The 18,093-nt window shown below is 44.1% G+C and overlaps 1 protein-coding gene across 1 annotated transcript in view; it reads left to right on the forward strand.

Annotated features, from left to right (window-relative positions):
* Positions 1–18,093, forward strand: part of SPHKAP (SPHK1 interactor, AKAP domain containing) — a 92,900-nt gene that overhangs the window by 63,704 nt on the left and 11,103 nt on the right. The window contains exons 4-7 of the mRNA XM_025200444.1: positions 3,426–3,485; positions 6,726–6,860; positions 13,488–13,743; positions 14,028–17,844. Coding sequence (XP_025056229.1) covers positions 3,426–3,485; positions 6,726–6,860; positions 13,488–13,743; positions 14,028–17,844 — 4,268 coding nt within the window. The remainder of the gene's footprint in view (positions 1–3,425; positions 3,486–6,725; positions 6,861–13,487; positions 13,744–14,027; positions 17,845–18,093) is intronic.

An 18,093-nucleotide genomic window follows, 5' to 3' on the forward strand; every position in this document is an offset into this window, starting at 1 on the left:
GAGGTAAGACTAACTGGCCTATAGTTTCCTGGGTCCTCCTTCCTCCCTTTTTGGAAAATGGGAACCACATTGGCCCTTTTCCAGTCCTCTGGCACCACACCAGAGTGCTACAGGTGCTCGTAAAGCTGTGCCAGGGGTCCCGGAATGACCTCTGCTAATTCCCTCAGCACTCTGGGGTGGAGATCATTAGGACCAGCTGATTTAAATATGTCCAGTCCCTCCAGAAGTTCCCTGACTAGGTCCTCACTGACCCTAGGCCTGGGTGCACCTCCCCCAGAGCCTGAGGTGGTCCCAGCGGATGGGCTGATCTGGTCCCTGCTCAGGAAAATGGAGGCAAAGAAATCGTTAAATAGGTTAGCCTTGTCGTCTGGTGTGACAACCAGATTTCCTAGCGTGTCTTGCAGAGGCCCCAACGTTACCCGGTAACTTCTTTTTGCCCCCTTTATCTGTGGGTCCAAAGATGGCTGATGAGGCCTATCCGGGATAGACAGATTGTTGCATTTTAGGCACATGTTTTTGTGCAAGGTAGGTGGCTCTGGGTTTTTGATTTGGTGTTTAACACGCTGTTTTTACCGCTCCCATTTTTCCATTTCTTGTTCTTGCCATAACGTTTCAAAATACTGAGATCGCTGTAGCAGACTTTTCCTCTATTTGGGGTAGTCCTGGGTGACAGTCTCCCACGAATTCATGTTAATGTTGCATTTTTTCAAATTGGCTTTGAGGACATCCTTGAAGCACTTTCTCTGCCCTCTTCATCAATGCTGCCTGCAGTGATCCTTCAAAGCCAGTGAGAAGACAGATGTACCAATGTTAGCTAGCATCTTCTTCCACGCAATCAACATGACAGTGCAGAGGCATGAGGCAGCATGGGAGCTGGTGAATCCCCGGAGCTCCATGCCTCTGCGTGAGGCACAGACTGGTAAAGATCATGGCAAGGAGGCATGGGGTGCCAGTGATTCTCCAGCTCCCTCACTACCCCTGCTGACCCATGCCTCTGCTTGAAGCACAGGTTAGCACAGGTCCTGGCAAGGTTGTGCAGGGCAGTGGGAGCCAGGGAATTCTGTAGGGGCCCATGCCTCCATGCTGGACGAGCACCGAGTCCTGCCCCAACCCTCCATTATCCTTCAAAAATTAAAAGCACTTCTGAATTACTTAACAAAAGCTTCTGGGGAAGTTTTCATAACCTTCCATGGGATTTTAGTTGTATAATATATACATAATGATAACTAGACTTCACAAGTGTGAGATCCAAGACCACGCTGACCTCAGTCATTGAGCTCTAGTATGCCGATGATGCTGTAGTGTATGCTCACTCTGAAGCAGACCTTCAGACAGGACAATGTCTTTGCCTTTACCAAGGCATACAGTAAAATGGGACTGACACTTAACGTTCAGAAGACTAAGGTCCTCCATCAATAAGCTCTTAATGAGCAGTTCCCAGCTCCAGTAATTGATATTCATGGTGAGACTCTGGAAAACATTGAGTAATTCCCATATTTCAGAAGCCATCTCTTGCAGAAGTCTGATATAGATGAAGAAATCCAACATTGCCTCAAACATGCAAGGGCAGTCTTCAGATGCCTGAAGAAATGGGTGTTCAAAGATTGTGACATCAGATCTGAAACCAAGCTCATGGTTTATCAAGCAGTTGCAATACCCCATCTTACTCTATGGAGCTGAGACATGTACAATGTACAGGATGCATCTTAAGACACTGGAAAAGTACCATCAATGCTGCCTGCAGTGATCCTTCAAATCCAGTGGGAAGACAGATGTACCAATGCTAGCTAGCATCTTCTCCCGAGCAAACACCATGAGCATCAAGGCAATGATCATCTAATATCAACTTCACTGGGCTTGCTATATCACCCAGATGTCTGGCTCCAGATTCCTGAAGCAAGTTTTATTCTCCCAACTTAGTCAAGGTGTATGCTCAAAAAAAGGGCAGAGAAAGTGCTTCAAGGATGTCCCCAAGGCCAATTTGAAAAAATGCAACATTAACATGAATTCGTGGGAGACTGTCACCCAGGACTACCCCAAATAGAGGAAAAGTCTGCTACAGCGATCTCAGTATTTTGAAATGTTACGACAAGAACAGGAAATGGAAAAATGGGAGCAGTTAAAACAGCGTGTTAAACACCAAATCAAAAAGCCAGAACCACCCACCTTGCACAAAAACATGTGCCTAAAATGCAACAATCTGTCTATCCCGGATAGGCCTCATCAGCCGTCTTTGGACCCACAGATAAAACAATCATCCTCGGCTACAAGAGTTTGCCAAATGATGAATGATAACTAGATTGTGTGAATGAAAGCCTGAATCCTGCTAGTTCTTTACTAAAATCAGTTCTAGAAGTAGAAAAAGAGAGGGGAGGGGGAAGCAAAGTTATAATTACAAAGCACTGATGATTTTATTTACATTGAGGAGCCTATTTTAGCATGCATTTCTTTATGAAAATGGTAGCTCTGACTGTTCATAGTATGAAACATTCCCCCACATTTAGGTTTAAAGCCTAGTGTTTAACTTAGACCAAAGGAGTTTGCTATACCAGATTGCCCAGCTATTTTAGGGTGAAAGACAATTGTTTGCATACCTTTGATAAGCTCTTCTCCATGAAAATCTCTTTGTTAATAGCAGTGCTGGACAGAGTAACTGGCCACTACAGCATTCTGTTTCCAATAACTCCTTGCCCAGGTGAATCAGAGAAGCCCCGTCTTACTAATGTGAATTTTAGTCCTTCATTGTGAGAGTCATGCTGCAGGAAGTGTGGAGGAACAGTGTAGCAACAGCAGTTGCCTGAGGCATTCAATATTTCCTGTAACTTTTTCTATATCCATTGCATTTTAGTTTATAGGCTAACTTTAGCAATTTGACAAAGACAAGTGAAGTGTCAAAATAGATAACATAATAGCTCCTAATTCTCTTCCTTTTTTCCTCCTTTCATAATACACGGTACATTATTGCTGAGTGGTTGGCCATTTGACCTTTTTTGTTCTCCCTGTTTGATGAAATGGTGTTATGTGCAGCCCCGAGTGAAGAAAATAAATTTAAATGCATTCTAAAATGACTTGCTAAATTTCTAAAGTAATGATCCTCACCAGGGTGCTTTGAGATCCTTTGAAGCGTGCCATATGGTGAGACAATGTTAGCAAGTTAGGTGTGCAAACATGAATCACAAGATAAATCCATATATTTCAAACAGGAATCCATAGTGTTAAAAGCATTCTAACCTGTTGGGGGGGGGGGAGAGGAGGGGCGGGGGTTAGTTCTTTGGAACAAAAAAAATGCTCTATTATTTCCCTGCAGTCAAAAAATGAGTGAAAATTAAGAGCTGGCATTTTCCAAGGGGAGCCTTAAATCTAAAAGGTTCAGAACTACTATAGCAACTTTAGAGGCTACAATTTTTCTCTGTCTCTTATTCCAGGTTTGTTTTGTGAATCTAGATGCAAAGAAAGATGACTGCAGTGATGAGCAGTTAAAACAGGTAAGAAGATTTATAAGCCTTATTAATGTGTATAGCACTCATGCCGACATCATTCACAAGGTATCACAAGAACTGGAGTGAAGCCTATGCTCTATTCCTCAATACAATCCTCCCCTGTTTCCTGCCCCATTCTCACCAGGACTTTTGCATCTATACATAGATCTAAATTTTACAGACAGACCCCTTTTCTAATAGAGCCTGAATCAAAACATCGGATCTGAATCCTTCCAAACAGCAGAGTGTTTGAAATCTGGATTTGACTACACATCTACTATTTGTGACCTACATCCAACTCAGATAGTATCTACCATAAAATTGGATCTTACATTCATAATGACTGGCTTGTAAGTGGACTTCCTCCTAAGCCTTGGGTTTATTTAGAAAAATACTTGTGCATGTGGTATAGTAGTTATAGGGTGTAATTGTTTAATTTACCATTCTAGTACATAAAACAACACTGTTGAGGTCTTTTATAGGAATCCTAGAAAAGTAGATCTGGAAGGGAGCTCATAAGGTCATCTAGTCCAGCTCCCTGCACAAGGCAGGATCACCCCTGACTAAAAACCATCCCCACCATGTCTGTCTAACATGCTTTTGAAAGTTTCCAAAAATGGAGAATCCACAACTGTACAGTTGCTCCAATAACAGCTATCAGGTAAGAGATATCATTGAGAAACCCCTGCTTCTTGAAAAACCCAAATTAAATATACATCTCTTCTTTGCAAGGATCTGGGAATAGAATCCTCTCCCACAAGCAAAACATAGCTTTGGAAACACTCCACAAATGGATGGGTTTTCTCCATGTAGTCCATTCACTGGTCCCAGTGCTTACATTGCCTTAAGCACCTTCTGTATAGTGGCACACTGCTCCCCATAATTCCTCTGCATGGTCACTTCATGGGATATCCCATGCAGCACAACAGATACTGTAGCCTTAGAGTCCCTGTGTATGTAGGCGCTCTGCAGTCTATAGGATTTGGCCTTTTAGAAATCTGGTTTCCAGTATATAAACAGAATGCTTGAGAGGTATAAACAGAGAAGATTTCTTTTTCCTCTATTGGTAGCATACATTTAAAAACATATAATACTAAAATGGAAGTCTACATTTTCTGTCAGCCTTTAGAAGAGAAGCTCGTCCATCTAAATTTCTATGCATAATTTATAATATAGGTAAATGCAACAGTGGTTTGTAAATATACTACTACAGAGGCATAGTGTGCTCACTGGCACCCAAGGCAGGGTCAGGGGATTCAGGGGTATGCTGACCACTGTAGAGGGAATAGGACGTGGGTAAAGGGAAGGAAAGAACTTTTCCAGCCTAGTATGGTCACCACTGCTGGTGCATCAGTTCTGCTGTAGTTGCAGCAGCTCTATGTCCAGGCACACTGGGAGCCAACCTTGGTGCCCCTTTTGCTCCCTTCTTCCCCAACATGTCCCAGTATGTACATATTAGGATGCATCTGCTGTGACAAAGGCTCTCTGTGGGTGAGGAGCACCATTCTCCTTACCCCCCGCACTGCCAAGTAACACTATTTAGTGTGGTGCTGCTCTTCACAGTTCCTAAAGCTGGGCAGGGGCAGAAAAGGGTTGTCCTTGCCATGGCAAAACCATCTGGGAGCATGATTTTGACTCCCTCTCATAGTCAGAATCCAGGGCTGGTGCCCTACTCTCCCTGCCCCCAGTTCTTAGTTATGAATTTAAAGAACTTTCTTCCTATGTTTTTCCTTTTCATTTCAAATGGGGAAATAGAGAGAGTGAGAGAAATTCAAAATGTCTTATTTTCCAACCCAAGCAAGCTGATAAATGTAGAAACTTAAGTAGGAGAAAATATAGTTACCTAAAGAAATGTGTATAACAGAAAGGTTATAAGTTGAAAAAAGAAAAGGAGAATTTTTTTTCTGCTAGACTAAAATGTCAGAATGAATTGAAGCACTGAATTTAAGTTATGTCAAATATAAATACTTAAGTCATATCCAAAGATCAAGCTGCTGAAAAGTGGATTGTTCCCCAAAATTGAATTGGATTTGCCAAGCCCAAAAGTTTTATTATATCTAATTTAATTTACTCTAAGGAAAAATAGCAGTATAAGCGTTATCATTTTGGAAAGGTAAAGCATAGGATTGGATGCTGAGGTCTGGATTACACTCATGATCCTGCAAGTTGACTCATCATGTGCCTTTCTGTATAATGCAGCAACAATGATTCTGACAATGCAGTGACAACCTGCCTCATAGAGGTTTGGTGATTCTTAATACCATATTATTCATAAACCATGGCAGGAAGGTGTTATGTAATCATTTTGGGTGGGTCTTGTTCAGTGTTTGTATGATGAACAACAGCAAATTGTGGTCCTGGTCTGGGACAGTGCCCAGGATACAACAGCACTACAAAGTATCATCATCATCATCATTACATTTGGTCAGATGTATTGCGTGTCTTGTAAAACACATGCCAGAGAAAGCTGGTCTTTTTTCACTTCCCAAACAGTAACCTATCAATGTAGCCTGCAGAGCATCTTAAATCTAAGACATGGTTATTCCATCTGTGTATTAAATACATTATTATAATTATGCCAAAAGCATAATGCCAGATTAATCTGACAGGACAAAAATCAGGGTCTCATTCAAGTAAAACTAGTTTCTTGCTAATCATGGGGCTAGGTAAAAACTGCAAGATTTGGCCCATACAGAATTAGTGAATCTTTTTCTGCTGTATAGACTAACGCTGTACACTGTGGGGGACAACCTGCAGCATAAGTACCACCAGTGGCACAGGCAACCTCTGTTTGTGGCATGCAGCAGCTTGGGGAGGGGACAGGCAGTACAGTGGCAAATAAGACAGGAGCTCAGGAAGGGTGCCAGGCTGATTTCTGGCAGGAGTGCCAAAAAATTGGCCCCTACTGCTCCCCCACTCCATACAGTGTTCTTGGTCTCTTAGTAGAAAGGCCAAGGATGTTGATGCATATGGAAACTGAACTACTTTGTGATCTCAAAGTGATTGTGTCCAGATTGCCCTTGTAGGGCACTGCATGAATTGCACTGCCCTGCTGTAATTGTTTGGTACATAAATAGAGGATTTTTATGTTCAGCACTATACTTATTCTTTATTCTGAGTATTAACTTTACTTTAGAATGCTTTTTTAAAGGAGTGCCTACAAACTGACCTTAATGCTCATGAGTTTGACAGCATGACTGACTTGAATGGAATGGCATTGCCTCAAACCTATTTTTCATACTGCAGAGATTGATCAGTGTCTCTCCAAATCTCCCAAAACTTATCAGCTCTATGAATGTACAACCACCTAAAGAAAATGAAATAATCCTGCTGAGCGGATTAACTTCAGGAAACCTTCGGACTGATTTTGAAGTTCCCCAGGTAGGAATTGTAAATTAATCTTTAGGAGCCTATCGCAGTCATTGGGGATAGCATCCAAAATTTGGAGGGGGGAAAAAAACAAGCTGACAGTACATAGCTAAATGTCAGCTTGAGAACCGCACAGGTATACACACATCAGGTGAATGTCTGGTTGTTTAAAATCTGTACAATTATTTAACTAGTAGCCCAAATCCAAGACATAGGCAGTGAGGAGTCAGGGATCAGCCTGCCAGCTCTCTCAATTCCATGGATATCTATGCAGCCATTAATACTACTTTAAGCTACATTAACTGTGTGTCCTTTGAGAAGGCAGGCAGTGGTGGTATAACTTGCTCAGGGGCAAGTGGGCCATTTGGAGGCAGCAGGAAAAAGAGATGTAATGCTTTATACCTGGTGGAACAAATTGGTTCTACAGATTTCCTTTTAAGTAAAGTCTTCCTTCTCCCACCATCTTCCACTGTGCTCCCTGGTTCCTTCCCCAGTCCAGGTTTTCTTACAGCGCAACACTGAAAAGACTTCATAATAGGCCTTTAACATCCCTTAGACTGAATTCTGTCTGGAATTCAGACATTCATGAGCACCCCCAGCAAAAGAGTGGAAAAGTCCTAGACTTAATAGCCTAAGTGCTGTTTCCAGGTTCAGCCACCTTGTGGTTAGTTTCTCTGAGTCACAAGAATAAAGAGCTAGCATGGTTGGCCCTTTGTTCTGATGATCGTGGAGCATTCTGCTCAGCAATGCTCTGTATGCCAAGAATTTCCTAATTTTCAGTACCCCATAAAGAAAGGAGGAAACTGGACCTATAACCATTTTTAAATGTATCCGTTGGGGATGCTTGTACATGTGAGGGTCATCACAATGTATACGTGATGGAAATGTAATTTGTGTGGCTTAATGACATCATGCATTACACGTGTGCCAGTTTTGGCAGTTTTAAATTACTTTGCATCATTGCAAACTAAACTACATTTGGATGTAGTTTAGTTTGCAACATTGCAAAATGCAATGATGCAGCTGTCAGCTCGCCCCCAGGCCATGGGAGAGGTGGGAAGGCTCTGTTAAAAAAAAAAAAGGTCAGGCCCCTCACTACTTTTGCCTTCAGCAGTAATCTGACTGAAATCAGAAGCAGTGAGGGGCCTGATCCTTTTTTTTTTTCCTCGCAGAGTCTGCTCGATCCCCCACAGCCAGGGGGTGAGCTGCCAGCAGGCCAAGCAGCCCCAGCAGCCCCTGAGCTGTGGGGGGTGCCAGTCCTTCCTTGCACAGTGGCAGCGCTCCCCAGGGTTGCCCTGATGGGCTGCTAGCGGACTGGCGATGCCCCAACTCAGAGGCAGCACCCAGCCGGATCCAACTCTTCCCCGAGCCCACTGGGGCGTCTAGCACTCCATGCATTGCCCCTGCCACCTTCCGTTGCCTGGGAGCACCTGGAAACAGGCTGGCTTGCCCCTGGGGCAGTGCAGGGAAGCAGCAGGAGGGCAATGGGTGTGCTGGCAGCCAGAGAAGGTGGTAGGGATGGTGTGCGGGGCACTGGAAGCACTGGCGGGCTCAGGGTAGCTTGGGTTTGGTGGGCTTCCAGCGCCCCAGGCAACATCCCCACCACTTTCTCCAGCCTCTAGCACACCCAGCTGCCCTCTTGAAAAAAATTGAAATGGTGAGTTTCAATTAAAAACCCACTGTTTCAATTTACAGGGCATAAAATAAACCTTTAGGGATTAAACCCCCATCACACATACAAGCACCTTGGAACTCTAACCACTTATTGTGGTGAAACAATGTCTTTTTGCTCTACCCTTTTCCTCATTATAGTTCCTGGCTGTGCCAAGAAGAGTTTCATGTTAACTCAACATATTGGGCCTGATTTTAATATTTTTCTTCCAGATGTAAATCAAGAATACTTCATAAAGTCCATGGAGTTATCTTGAAGTAAAACTTACATAAATTAAGATTAAAATTAGGCCACATATCTCTTGTTTCACTGAGCTACAAAAAGCAAGTCCAGCTACAACATACCAGTGAAATGTGCATGCACATAAATGATCAAGACACTGGCCCTGTAGTCTCTGTACTATGGAGACCATTGTATTTTATGTTGTACTGATGAACTTTTAAGAGAAAAACTGGGTGATTAGATTGTACTTGTTTTTTATACTTATTGGCTGTGTGACACAGGCCTATTTGTTGCTTAAGGAACTGTGGGCCAATGCCCACTAAGAAACGTACTGAGGAAGATGGATCTGTGATCTGACCCAATAAATGGCAATTCTTATGTTCTTATGGCCTCATTTAAAACATAAAGTCCAGCATATTTTAAACAACAAAGGATTTGGTTTTGCAGCTAAGGGCAGACCTGCAATGAGAGGTAGGGACTCCAAAAAAGCCCAGGACTACTTGGTAGCCTATGTGAAGTGAGCTTGCTGATCTTGATCCAGTTTTCAGAACACCAATAATAAAGTATTCACATCATAAAACAGTTGGCACCCTTGCTGCCAAGGCTGTTGGAGAGGCCAAAGCTAGAGCAAAACTGGAGACCAACTTAGAGATCTCATTCAAGAAGTATGTTTTCCACATCAAGGTTAGGTGGTACTGGCAGTTAAAAACATGTAGGTTGGACTGCCTCATAAGTGGATTTCATTCTTCACTGATCGGTCCTTTCACATATATTAAATCTACACATGCACCTAGACGCCTTAGTTTCACTTAGGTTTCTAGTCAGTTTCACTTTCTAATCGCCATACCAGGGTGGGCAATTATTTAGACTGGAGGGCCACTTAAGGAGTTTTGGTGAGCCAGCGAGGGAGGTGCTGACCCAGGAGTCAACGGGGGCAAGGGGATGCTGACCCAGGAACAGCCAGGGCCAGGGCCAAGATTGAGGGAGCAGTGACAGCTCAGGGCTGGGGCCCAGGGCAGAGCCACAGTCTGCTCCCTGCATGTCCCTGCAACAGACGCCGGTTCCACAGGCAGGGATGTATGAGGAGCATATTGTGGTTCTACCCCGGGCCCCAGCCCCACAATGTCACCGCCCCTGGCCCCACCCACCCATCCTGCTCCTGCATGCCACTCCCTGCCCACCTGCAGCCCCATCCCATGTGCGCAGCTGAGCACAGTCTGCCTGCAGAGGTCCTGGGCCTGTCTCCATGGAGATCCCACCTGCTTTATCTGGTGCTCCCAGCAGTGGGCATGGAACAAACTGACTGCAGTAACTGGGCAGGGTGAGACACGACCGCGGGGGCTGCCAGGAAGCTGAGTCCAGCTGCTGGGCTGATTCTGCCCTGCTTCACACCTGGGGATAGCAGGACCAGGCACAGGCACCACACCCCATGCTGCCCCCATGCCTGGGCTAGGCAGGGCCAAGGGAACCCACTATAGTATGGATAGTGGCTGGATATCCACTATAGTATGGATAGTGGCCTAGTATATAGGCTGGATTCAGCCTGTGGGTAGTATTTTGCCAACCCTGCTCTATACTCTAAAACAGCACTATACATCATGGACTAGATCATCTTCAGGGAAATGTTTTAATCTCAACATATACTTGATTCTTTATTGACTGTTCTTGGTTAAATTTCATGAAAACATGTTAATTCTAGGTTTTATATTAAAAAGTTCCTACATAATTAGCCAAAAAATATGTCCATTAAAGAACCCCATGAAAGTAAAATTTTACTTTCTATTTAAATTCATAGTACCACAAAATATAAACTCATTCACAGTTTCACACTACTTCATTATTTTATATTTTCATAGTACTCTGGCTGCTTACAGACATTCATTTTCAATGGAAGAAATTTCTTCCAGTAGAAAAATAGCCCAGGAGACAAACTGAACAGATGTTCCTCCAGCCTCCTGGCTGGAGAGCTTCACAGGCAAGCCAGGGGGCACTAGAGCAGCATTTCTCAACCTGTCACCAGAATGTATGAAAGGGCTGTGAACAAACTTTAAAAATGGATTCTCTTTTAAAGGAAAAAAGCATGGGAAAACATGGGTTTCACCTTGCAGGCTGGCAGCGTTGCAGCCTGCAACGGACTGCTTGGGGCTGTGGGGAGTAAAGGAGGGTGATCAGGTAGGGGGTACCATGTGCGTGTGCACATGCACACATGAACGTGGCAGCCAGGCGGCATGAAGAGCAGCTCCTGCAGGTCCCCGCAAGTAAGGCTATGGGACAGGGACAAGGTGGGGGCATAAATGACATATCAGAGGTGCAGGGGGGCACAGGAGACACTACCTGCCACCCCACCTCTTCTCCGGGGTAGAGCCAGGGCCTGAGGGGAGTGGTGGCCAGGTCATGGCAGCCAGGTAGAGCAGTGGCATGGCGCACAAGAGGCTAGCAGCTAGCAGCAGGAAAAGATGAAGACAGTGCATCCCCCTTCCCCACCATCCATTACTCCTTGCCCCCCCACCCACCTTCCTTGCGCTGCTGGTGGCATGGCTTGCATGGGGGTCACAGCAGCAATGAGTCTTGCTGCCCTGCTATACCCTCCCACGCTGAATCCTGCCCACTGGGCCACAGAGGCTGGTTCAGCCAGACTGCAGCCCTGCGTCCGCTATGAGTGCACAAATCTGGGGGAGCACATCCCTCACCATGCCCCACACTCCCCCTCCCCACACACCTACCCCCAGCCCCACACTTTGGGGTGCTGGGGCCTGAGGTTGGTGGGCATTGGGTTGCGAGTGATGGGTACTAGCAGGGGTAAAGGGCTATGGGTTGGGAGTGAGGGGCACTGGCAGGGCCAGGGGGCTGTTTTCTATTTAAACTATTTACTGGGTCAGGGGTCAGGACTGACCATTAGTTTACAAATGGGTCCTGGTACAAAAAAGATTGAGAACCACTGCACTAGAGGGCTACTGACGCACTCCCTGGGCACTTTGGGGAGCTATTAATTGACAGCCTGTCCTCTCCCCTTCCTGGGAAGGGGCAGGCTGTCAAGTGGCAATTGCCAACTGCAGACCACCTGAACTGTGGGGCAGCAATTTAAAGGCCCACGGTGCTCCTGGCCACTGGCTTTTAAGTCACTGCCCTGCAGCTCAGCTGCATGATGGGGCAGCAAGGGGAAGCTGGCAGAAGTCAGCAAAGTCCCTTGCCTTTCCCCCAAACCAGGGACTGTCCAGGAAAAGAGACAGGGAATGAAGGCTGCTGCTCCTGTCACCTCCCAGTTTATGGGAGCAGGGAGCAGCTGCGTCCTATACCTTCTCAAAACTAGTGTGACCCAAGTCTTGGAAAGGCAGACAGCCTTTCTCCTGACTCCACTCCTCCTGGTCTCCAGGGTTAAATGTGTAAGGGACCAGGGTGTAGGTGGTCTGGCGTAATGGTCAGGCCACTCAGGGAAAGCAGGGGCCTAGAGTTGACTCAGAGAGCTGGAGCCATATTACAAAAACCAGAGGGTCTGCAACAGTCCAGGGTCAGGATCTGGGGGTCAGATGCCAAGTACCAATCCAAAGGGTAATCCACAAGGTAAAATCTGAAAATAGAGCCAAGCTGGGATCAGGAGCCAGAAACAGATCTGCGGGAACATCCAAAGCCAAAATCCAGAAATAAGTCCAAAACCAGAGTCAGGAACCAGAATACAGGAACAAGGAGGCTTGCCATAGCAGAACTGTTTACTGGCCTGCAAACCCAAGGCCCCAGCTGGTGTTAAATGGATAGGCAGCACTCCCAGCAGCCAATCAAGATGGTTGCTGCTCCTAAACTGGGGCAGATTTCTTTAACTGAGGCTTACTGTAGATGTGCCTGCTGAGGTACTTGGGTCAGGGTGGGCCTGCCTGCTCAGAGTCCCTGACAGTACTTGGGCCCAGGCTGATCTGCCTGATCAGAGTAACTGAGAAAGGCAGGGGAAAGCATGCAGACATTCAGTCTCCCAGGAGAACCTCTCCCGAGAGTGATTTCACCCTAGTTGTGGCTGAGTTATTTTTCTCCTGGAGCAGCCAGATTTGCTATTGAGATAAAAAGCCTGAATGTCCGCACACTTGGTTTCTACCAGGAGAATAGTAATTCTCCTGGTAGAAACTGAAAGACTGTACATAGACTCTGTACATTACACTAAAATTCAGTAACAGCTACTTAGGGTTGCCATTGTCTCTTACTGTGCAGATGTGCAAAACCTAGCATAGTGGGGCCTTGATGTCCACTGGAGCCTCTGGCTACAACTGTAATATAAACATTAAAAATTACTGACACAAGGCCAGGGAACAAAATCAAAATCCAAGCCATTTTATAGTATTAAAATACAAACTTTTAATAGGTCATCTAACTCAGCTGCCTTGTAATCTGCAGAAATAGTCATAAGGAGGAACTAAGACTGCTTTAAACTATTCCCTAAAGATTTAAGCAATATACAGCAGTGCATGTACCTACTGCAGAGAGTGGCAAACTCCATCACGGGCAAAAGTAGATGAAGCAGCACGTCAAATAAAGGACAAGAAGCTGATTGAGGGGGTAAAATACGCATGTGATAAAGTGCTTACACCTGTTAAATCATGATACAGCATGTTTGTAACTGAAAATGTCATTTCAAACCATGTCACAAGCTTCTTTACAGCTGACTATTCCTGAGAGATTTATTGCGGGGGAAGTAAGGGGTAAAAACAGGACCTCGCTTATTTAACTAACTAACTCTTGGAGATTATTTTCCCCTCTAGTGTTCTTGGCTGACAGATGTCTGCTTGGTTCAGTGTGCAAGAGGGGACAGAAAAAACAGCACAAGCTGCATCATCTTTGAAATAAACAAGTTTCTGATTGGACTGGAACTTGTGCAGGAGAGGCAGCTACAGATAGAAGCCAATGTCTTAAAGCCTGAGGACGATACAAACTGTTCAGTATCTTCAATCGAAGAAGATTTCCTCACAGCATCAGAGCACCTTGAAGATGAGAATGAGACTGATGAATATAAAAATGGTAAATGCAATGCAATTTTCCACCATTCTGTTACTGTCCATACTGCAAAAAACCTCAAGGTAATGCTCACATAAATTGCACCTGGGGTTATTTTCATGCATCCATGTAATTGTAGTTTAGAAGAAGGATTATCAAAAAAATAAAAATAATTTACATTTTTTAAAATCATTACTCAAGAGATAAGGGTAGAGCAGTCATGCAGTCCAAATCACTCTAGTGCAACTGCATTTTAGAAAGTGACAGCTGGTTGTCTAAAAACTAATTATTGGGTTTTTTTTCCCTAGGCCATGAAAAACTAAATGTCACAGAACTTGTGTCAGATCCCAGGAAGCATAAAGGAAAAGGACTTGAGAATCTTCATTATAGGAAGGCCAGATTGCCATTTACTCTCGATAAGAATTGTGTTAATACAGAAAATGTGGCTTCTGCTAAAACCTCAGGGAATTCAGAAGCAGCAGTGAATGTTGTAGCTGAAGACCACCTTTTACCAAGTGGAGATAAATTAATCCAGGAACTACACTGGAAGAATGATTTAGCTGGAAGAGCTAGCTCCTCCCACAGTACTAAGAGCCTAGAAGATTCCTTAACAGGTGAGGCTGAAAATACTTGCCCAGTGTGCACCTCTGAAGATGCATCTCTAACCATTATGGCCAAGGAGGAACTGACTTCTCTGTATGACACAGTATCAAAACAAAACAGTAAAGTAAATGCAGAGGACATTACATGTGAAAGGCAACCTCACTCTGCCTTGCCAAATGAACAAGCAACTACAGGACAGTATGCTACAAATTTAGCAGAATCTGTTTTACAAGATGCATTTATTAGATTGTCCCAATCTCAACCCACTTTTATGGAGGAGGCTGCTGTTAGCATCTCCATTGGAAATTCCTTAAATTCAGCCACTTGTACAAATGAAGATGTAACAACATCCCGATCATGGAATGAACTTCCAAAAATCGTCATTGTACAAAGTCCAGACAATTATGAAAATACATCAGAATGGCCTGGTTCTGGTTTTCCAAATCTATGCCGTTGGTCTGAATCAGAAAATTCTGAAGCCTCAGATTACTTGGAGGAGGACAGTTCAAATGGGAATAGCCAGGGTGCACTGGAAGTGGCTTTAGCTTGTGCAGCTACAGTGATTGGAACCATTTCAAGCCCCAAGGCTGCAGAGAGATTCAAAAGAGAACAAGAAAGCACAGATTCTCAGAGCGAAATAGTTGATAATGAAGAGCTGCAGACAAAATCTTCACAAGGGCTTGATGGCTGTGCAGATCTGGAATATTCATTTCCATCTGCTCTCTGCGGCATGACTCAAGTAGCAAGTGCTGTAGCAGTCTGTGGTTTAAGTGAAACAAAGGAAGATAAGTACCCTGTAACTTCAAGTGGACTCTTGTCTGCAGCTGAGGCCTCTGCAGCCATTACACTCCATTGTAGCATAGCCATAGGAAGCAGCATGGAGAAGCTGAATGATAGCATTGCAGAGGCACTCCTCAAAGAGGCATCCATAATTTTAACAAAGCCCAATACATACAAAAATATAGGAGACTTTATGGAATCCATCAATGGGAGAATTATTGAAACTGCCACAAGCCCGCAGATTTCACATGTGGATGAAATGATGAGTGATGAGCTTGCACAAAACTTATCCAACATCATTCTGAGGCATTCTGTTGAGGAAGTTAAAAAGAAGAGGCAGCTACACCCTAGACCAGATAGTAAATCAAATGCATATGACATTTTTATGGACACTGCAAATGAACTGCTTTTTAACGTGATATATTTCACATGCAAGAAGATAAGCGATATTGCACAGGTTGATGAGTGTTCACTTCTCTTTTCTGAGGATTCAAGTAGAGAAAAAGATACAGAAACAAAAAGCCAACAGACAACAGCTAATCAAGCATCACAGAAAGCTCCAGATCACTCTAACCACAACCCACTTAGTACCCTTTACAATGCTACTGCTGGCAGAGACGATAGTAACATACCAAATACAAAGACAGTTAGTGAGAGCGAAAGTGAAATAGTGCCAAATAGCATGAAAAGTGCCACACTACAGTCAGACCTGCCGGGTAGAATCCGTGGGCAAAATTCACTGGTCGCAAGAACATCCCCCAAAAAAAGATATCTGAAAAGAACTACAAGAGATTGCTACAAATCCCCAAATCCAAGTAACAACCAAAAGAAAAAAGATCTCAGATCTTTTTCAGATAGAGATAACACACTTAGAGCCAATGAATGCAGACACGGTGTTCAAGAACAGCTATTTTCTGATGCCATTGTGAACAGAGAAAGTCAAGATAAAGTTAAGTATGACAATGTGCTAAACAATGAAGTCCAAGTTAATGTGTCTTTATTAGGTAACCATACCTTGCTTCCTTCTCAGCCCATGCTGCAGGTAAAACAGTCAAGGGATAAATACTGCATAACAGATTTTGCAGAAGAATTGGCAGAAACAGTGGTCTCTATGGCAACAGAAATAGCTGCCATTTGCCTTGAAAATTCAAATGGCAAGCAACCCTGGTTCTGTGCATGGAAAAGAGGAAATGAGTATCTGGTGACCCAAAGTTTATCATGCAGAACCATAAAAAGAAAGAAGGATACTCAGCCTAATGGCTCAGTTGTTAGGAAGCACAGGCCACCTAGGCTTAGTGAGATCAAAAGAAAAACAGATGAACACCCTGAGCTAAAGGAAAGACTGATGAACAGGGTAGTGGATGAATCTATAAACCTTGAAGATACCCCAGATTCTGTCAATATCTTTGCAAATGAAGTGGCCGCTAAAATTATGAATTTAACTGAATTGTCCATGGTTGATAATGTCTGGCAGGGTCCAAATCATCCCAGGAACAGACTTCACTGTGAAAGGTGGAGCAGAGCTAAGGCCTCAAGCTGTGAGAGCATACCAGAGGAGGATTCAGACTCCAAGAGCTTTTTGAATATGCTGGGCCCAATGAATACTTTAGGCCAGCCAGTGAGTCAGACCAGCTCTGTCTCCAAGCAGTCTAGCTGTGAAAGCATTACAGATGAATTTTCAAGATTTATGGTAAATCAGATGGAAAATGAAGGAAGAGGGTTTGATTTGTTACTGGACTACTATGCAGGGAAAAATGCAAACAACATCTTAACTTCTGCCTTGCAACAGGTAGCCAGGAAAAACAGCCACCTCAATGTAAGGCCCAGTTGCCCATCCAAGCAGTCTAGCACAGAAAGCATAACGGAAGAATTTTATAGGTACATGCTAAGAGAACTTGAAAAGGAAAATAAAGATAATTTATCTTCCACCAGAAGTTCAAGGGACTGCAGTAGCAGTTTGCTACCACCTCCTCTGCGAACACCATTTTGTTTTAGACAATCTTCTATGCCAGACAGCAGATCATCAGGGTCCAGGCTAACAGTGAATGCCCCAGTCAAGGCAAACTCTTTAGATAGCTTTGCCCACAGCAGTAACTTGGATTCCTTAAGCATACAAGTCAGTACTGCATCTTCTTCAGGTCTCTGCAAGTCAGATTCATGCCTATACCAAAGATGTAGGACTGACCAGATAACTGACATGTTAATTCATGAGACGTGGGCAAGCTCAATTGAATCACTAATGCGTAAGAACAAAATTATAGTGGATGAAGCAGAGGTTACAGATCCTGATCAGTTTTCCAGTGATTCCCCACCGCATGTAGAACAGTATGCAAATAGACTGGCTGCAAATATTGTCGAAAGTGGGAAAACTTTAATTGCTGTCCATCAAGATTCATTTGACCATACAAGCAGAGAACATGTCACAGAAAACAGGCATCTCCCAAGTGTGACACAAGGTCACTCAAAACCACCAAGGGACAGAATACATTTAGATGGGAAAAAAGAACATATTACAAACCCTGGATCCCCTACTTTAAGCCACACGAGCTCCTTTCCTTGCCTAAGGGACGTCCCTTTGATTCAAATAGAAACTGATCAAAGAGAAGACCTGGATAAAGACCCAGAGCCATTAACTGCTAGTAGCATCCCCTGTGGAAAAGCTAAAGAACATGCCAACAAAGAAAAGCCTCCAGAAGCATCTTCTGGGAAGCACGTGGTTTCAAGCTGCTTAATAAATAGCAGGTGAGTGACAGAGAATGAGTTACCGCTTTGCTTTCTTTTTATCTCTAACAGAAAAAATCAGCTTCTACTTGAGGAATCCTACCTTTTCCAATTTAAGAATACCTCTGGGTCAGACCAATGGTATGCATACATGTTGGGTCAGACCAGCAGTACATCCAGCCCAGTATTCTCACTCCGACAGAGGCAGAAGTGGATCTATGCAGGGAGACCATTGCACTGGATATCTCTAGAATAATCTATCCCTGGCAT

This window comes from Alligator sinensis, unplaced genomic scaffold, assembly GCF_000455745.1.
Source record: "Alligator sinensis unplaced genomic scaffold, ASM45574v1 scaffold596_1, whole genome shotgun sequence".
Taxonomy (NCBI): Eukaryota; Metazoa; Chordata; order Crocodylia; family Alligatoridae; genus Alligator; species Alligator sinensis.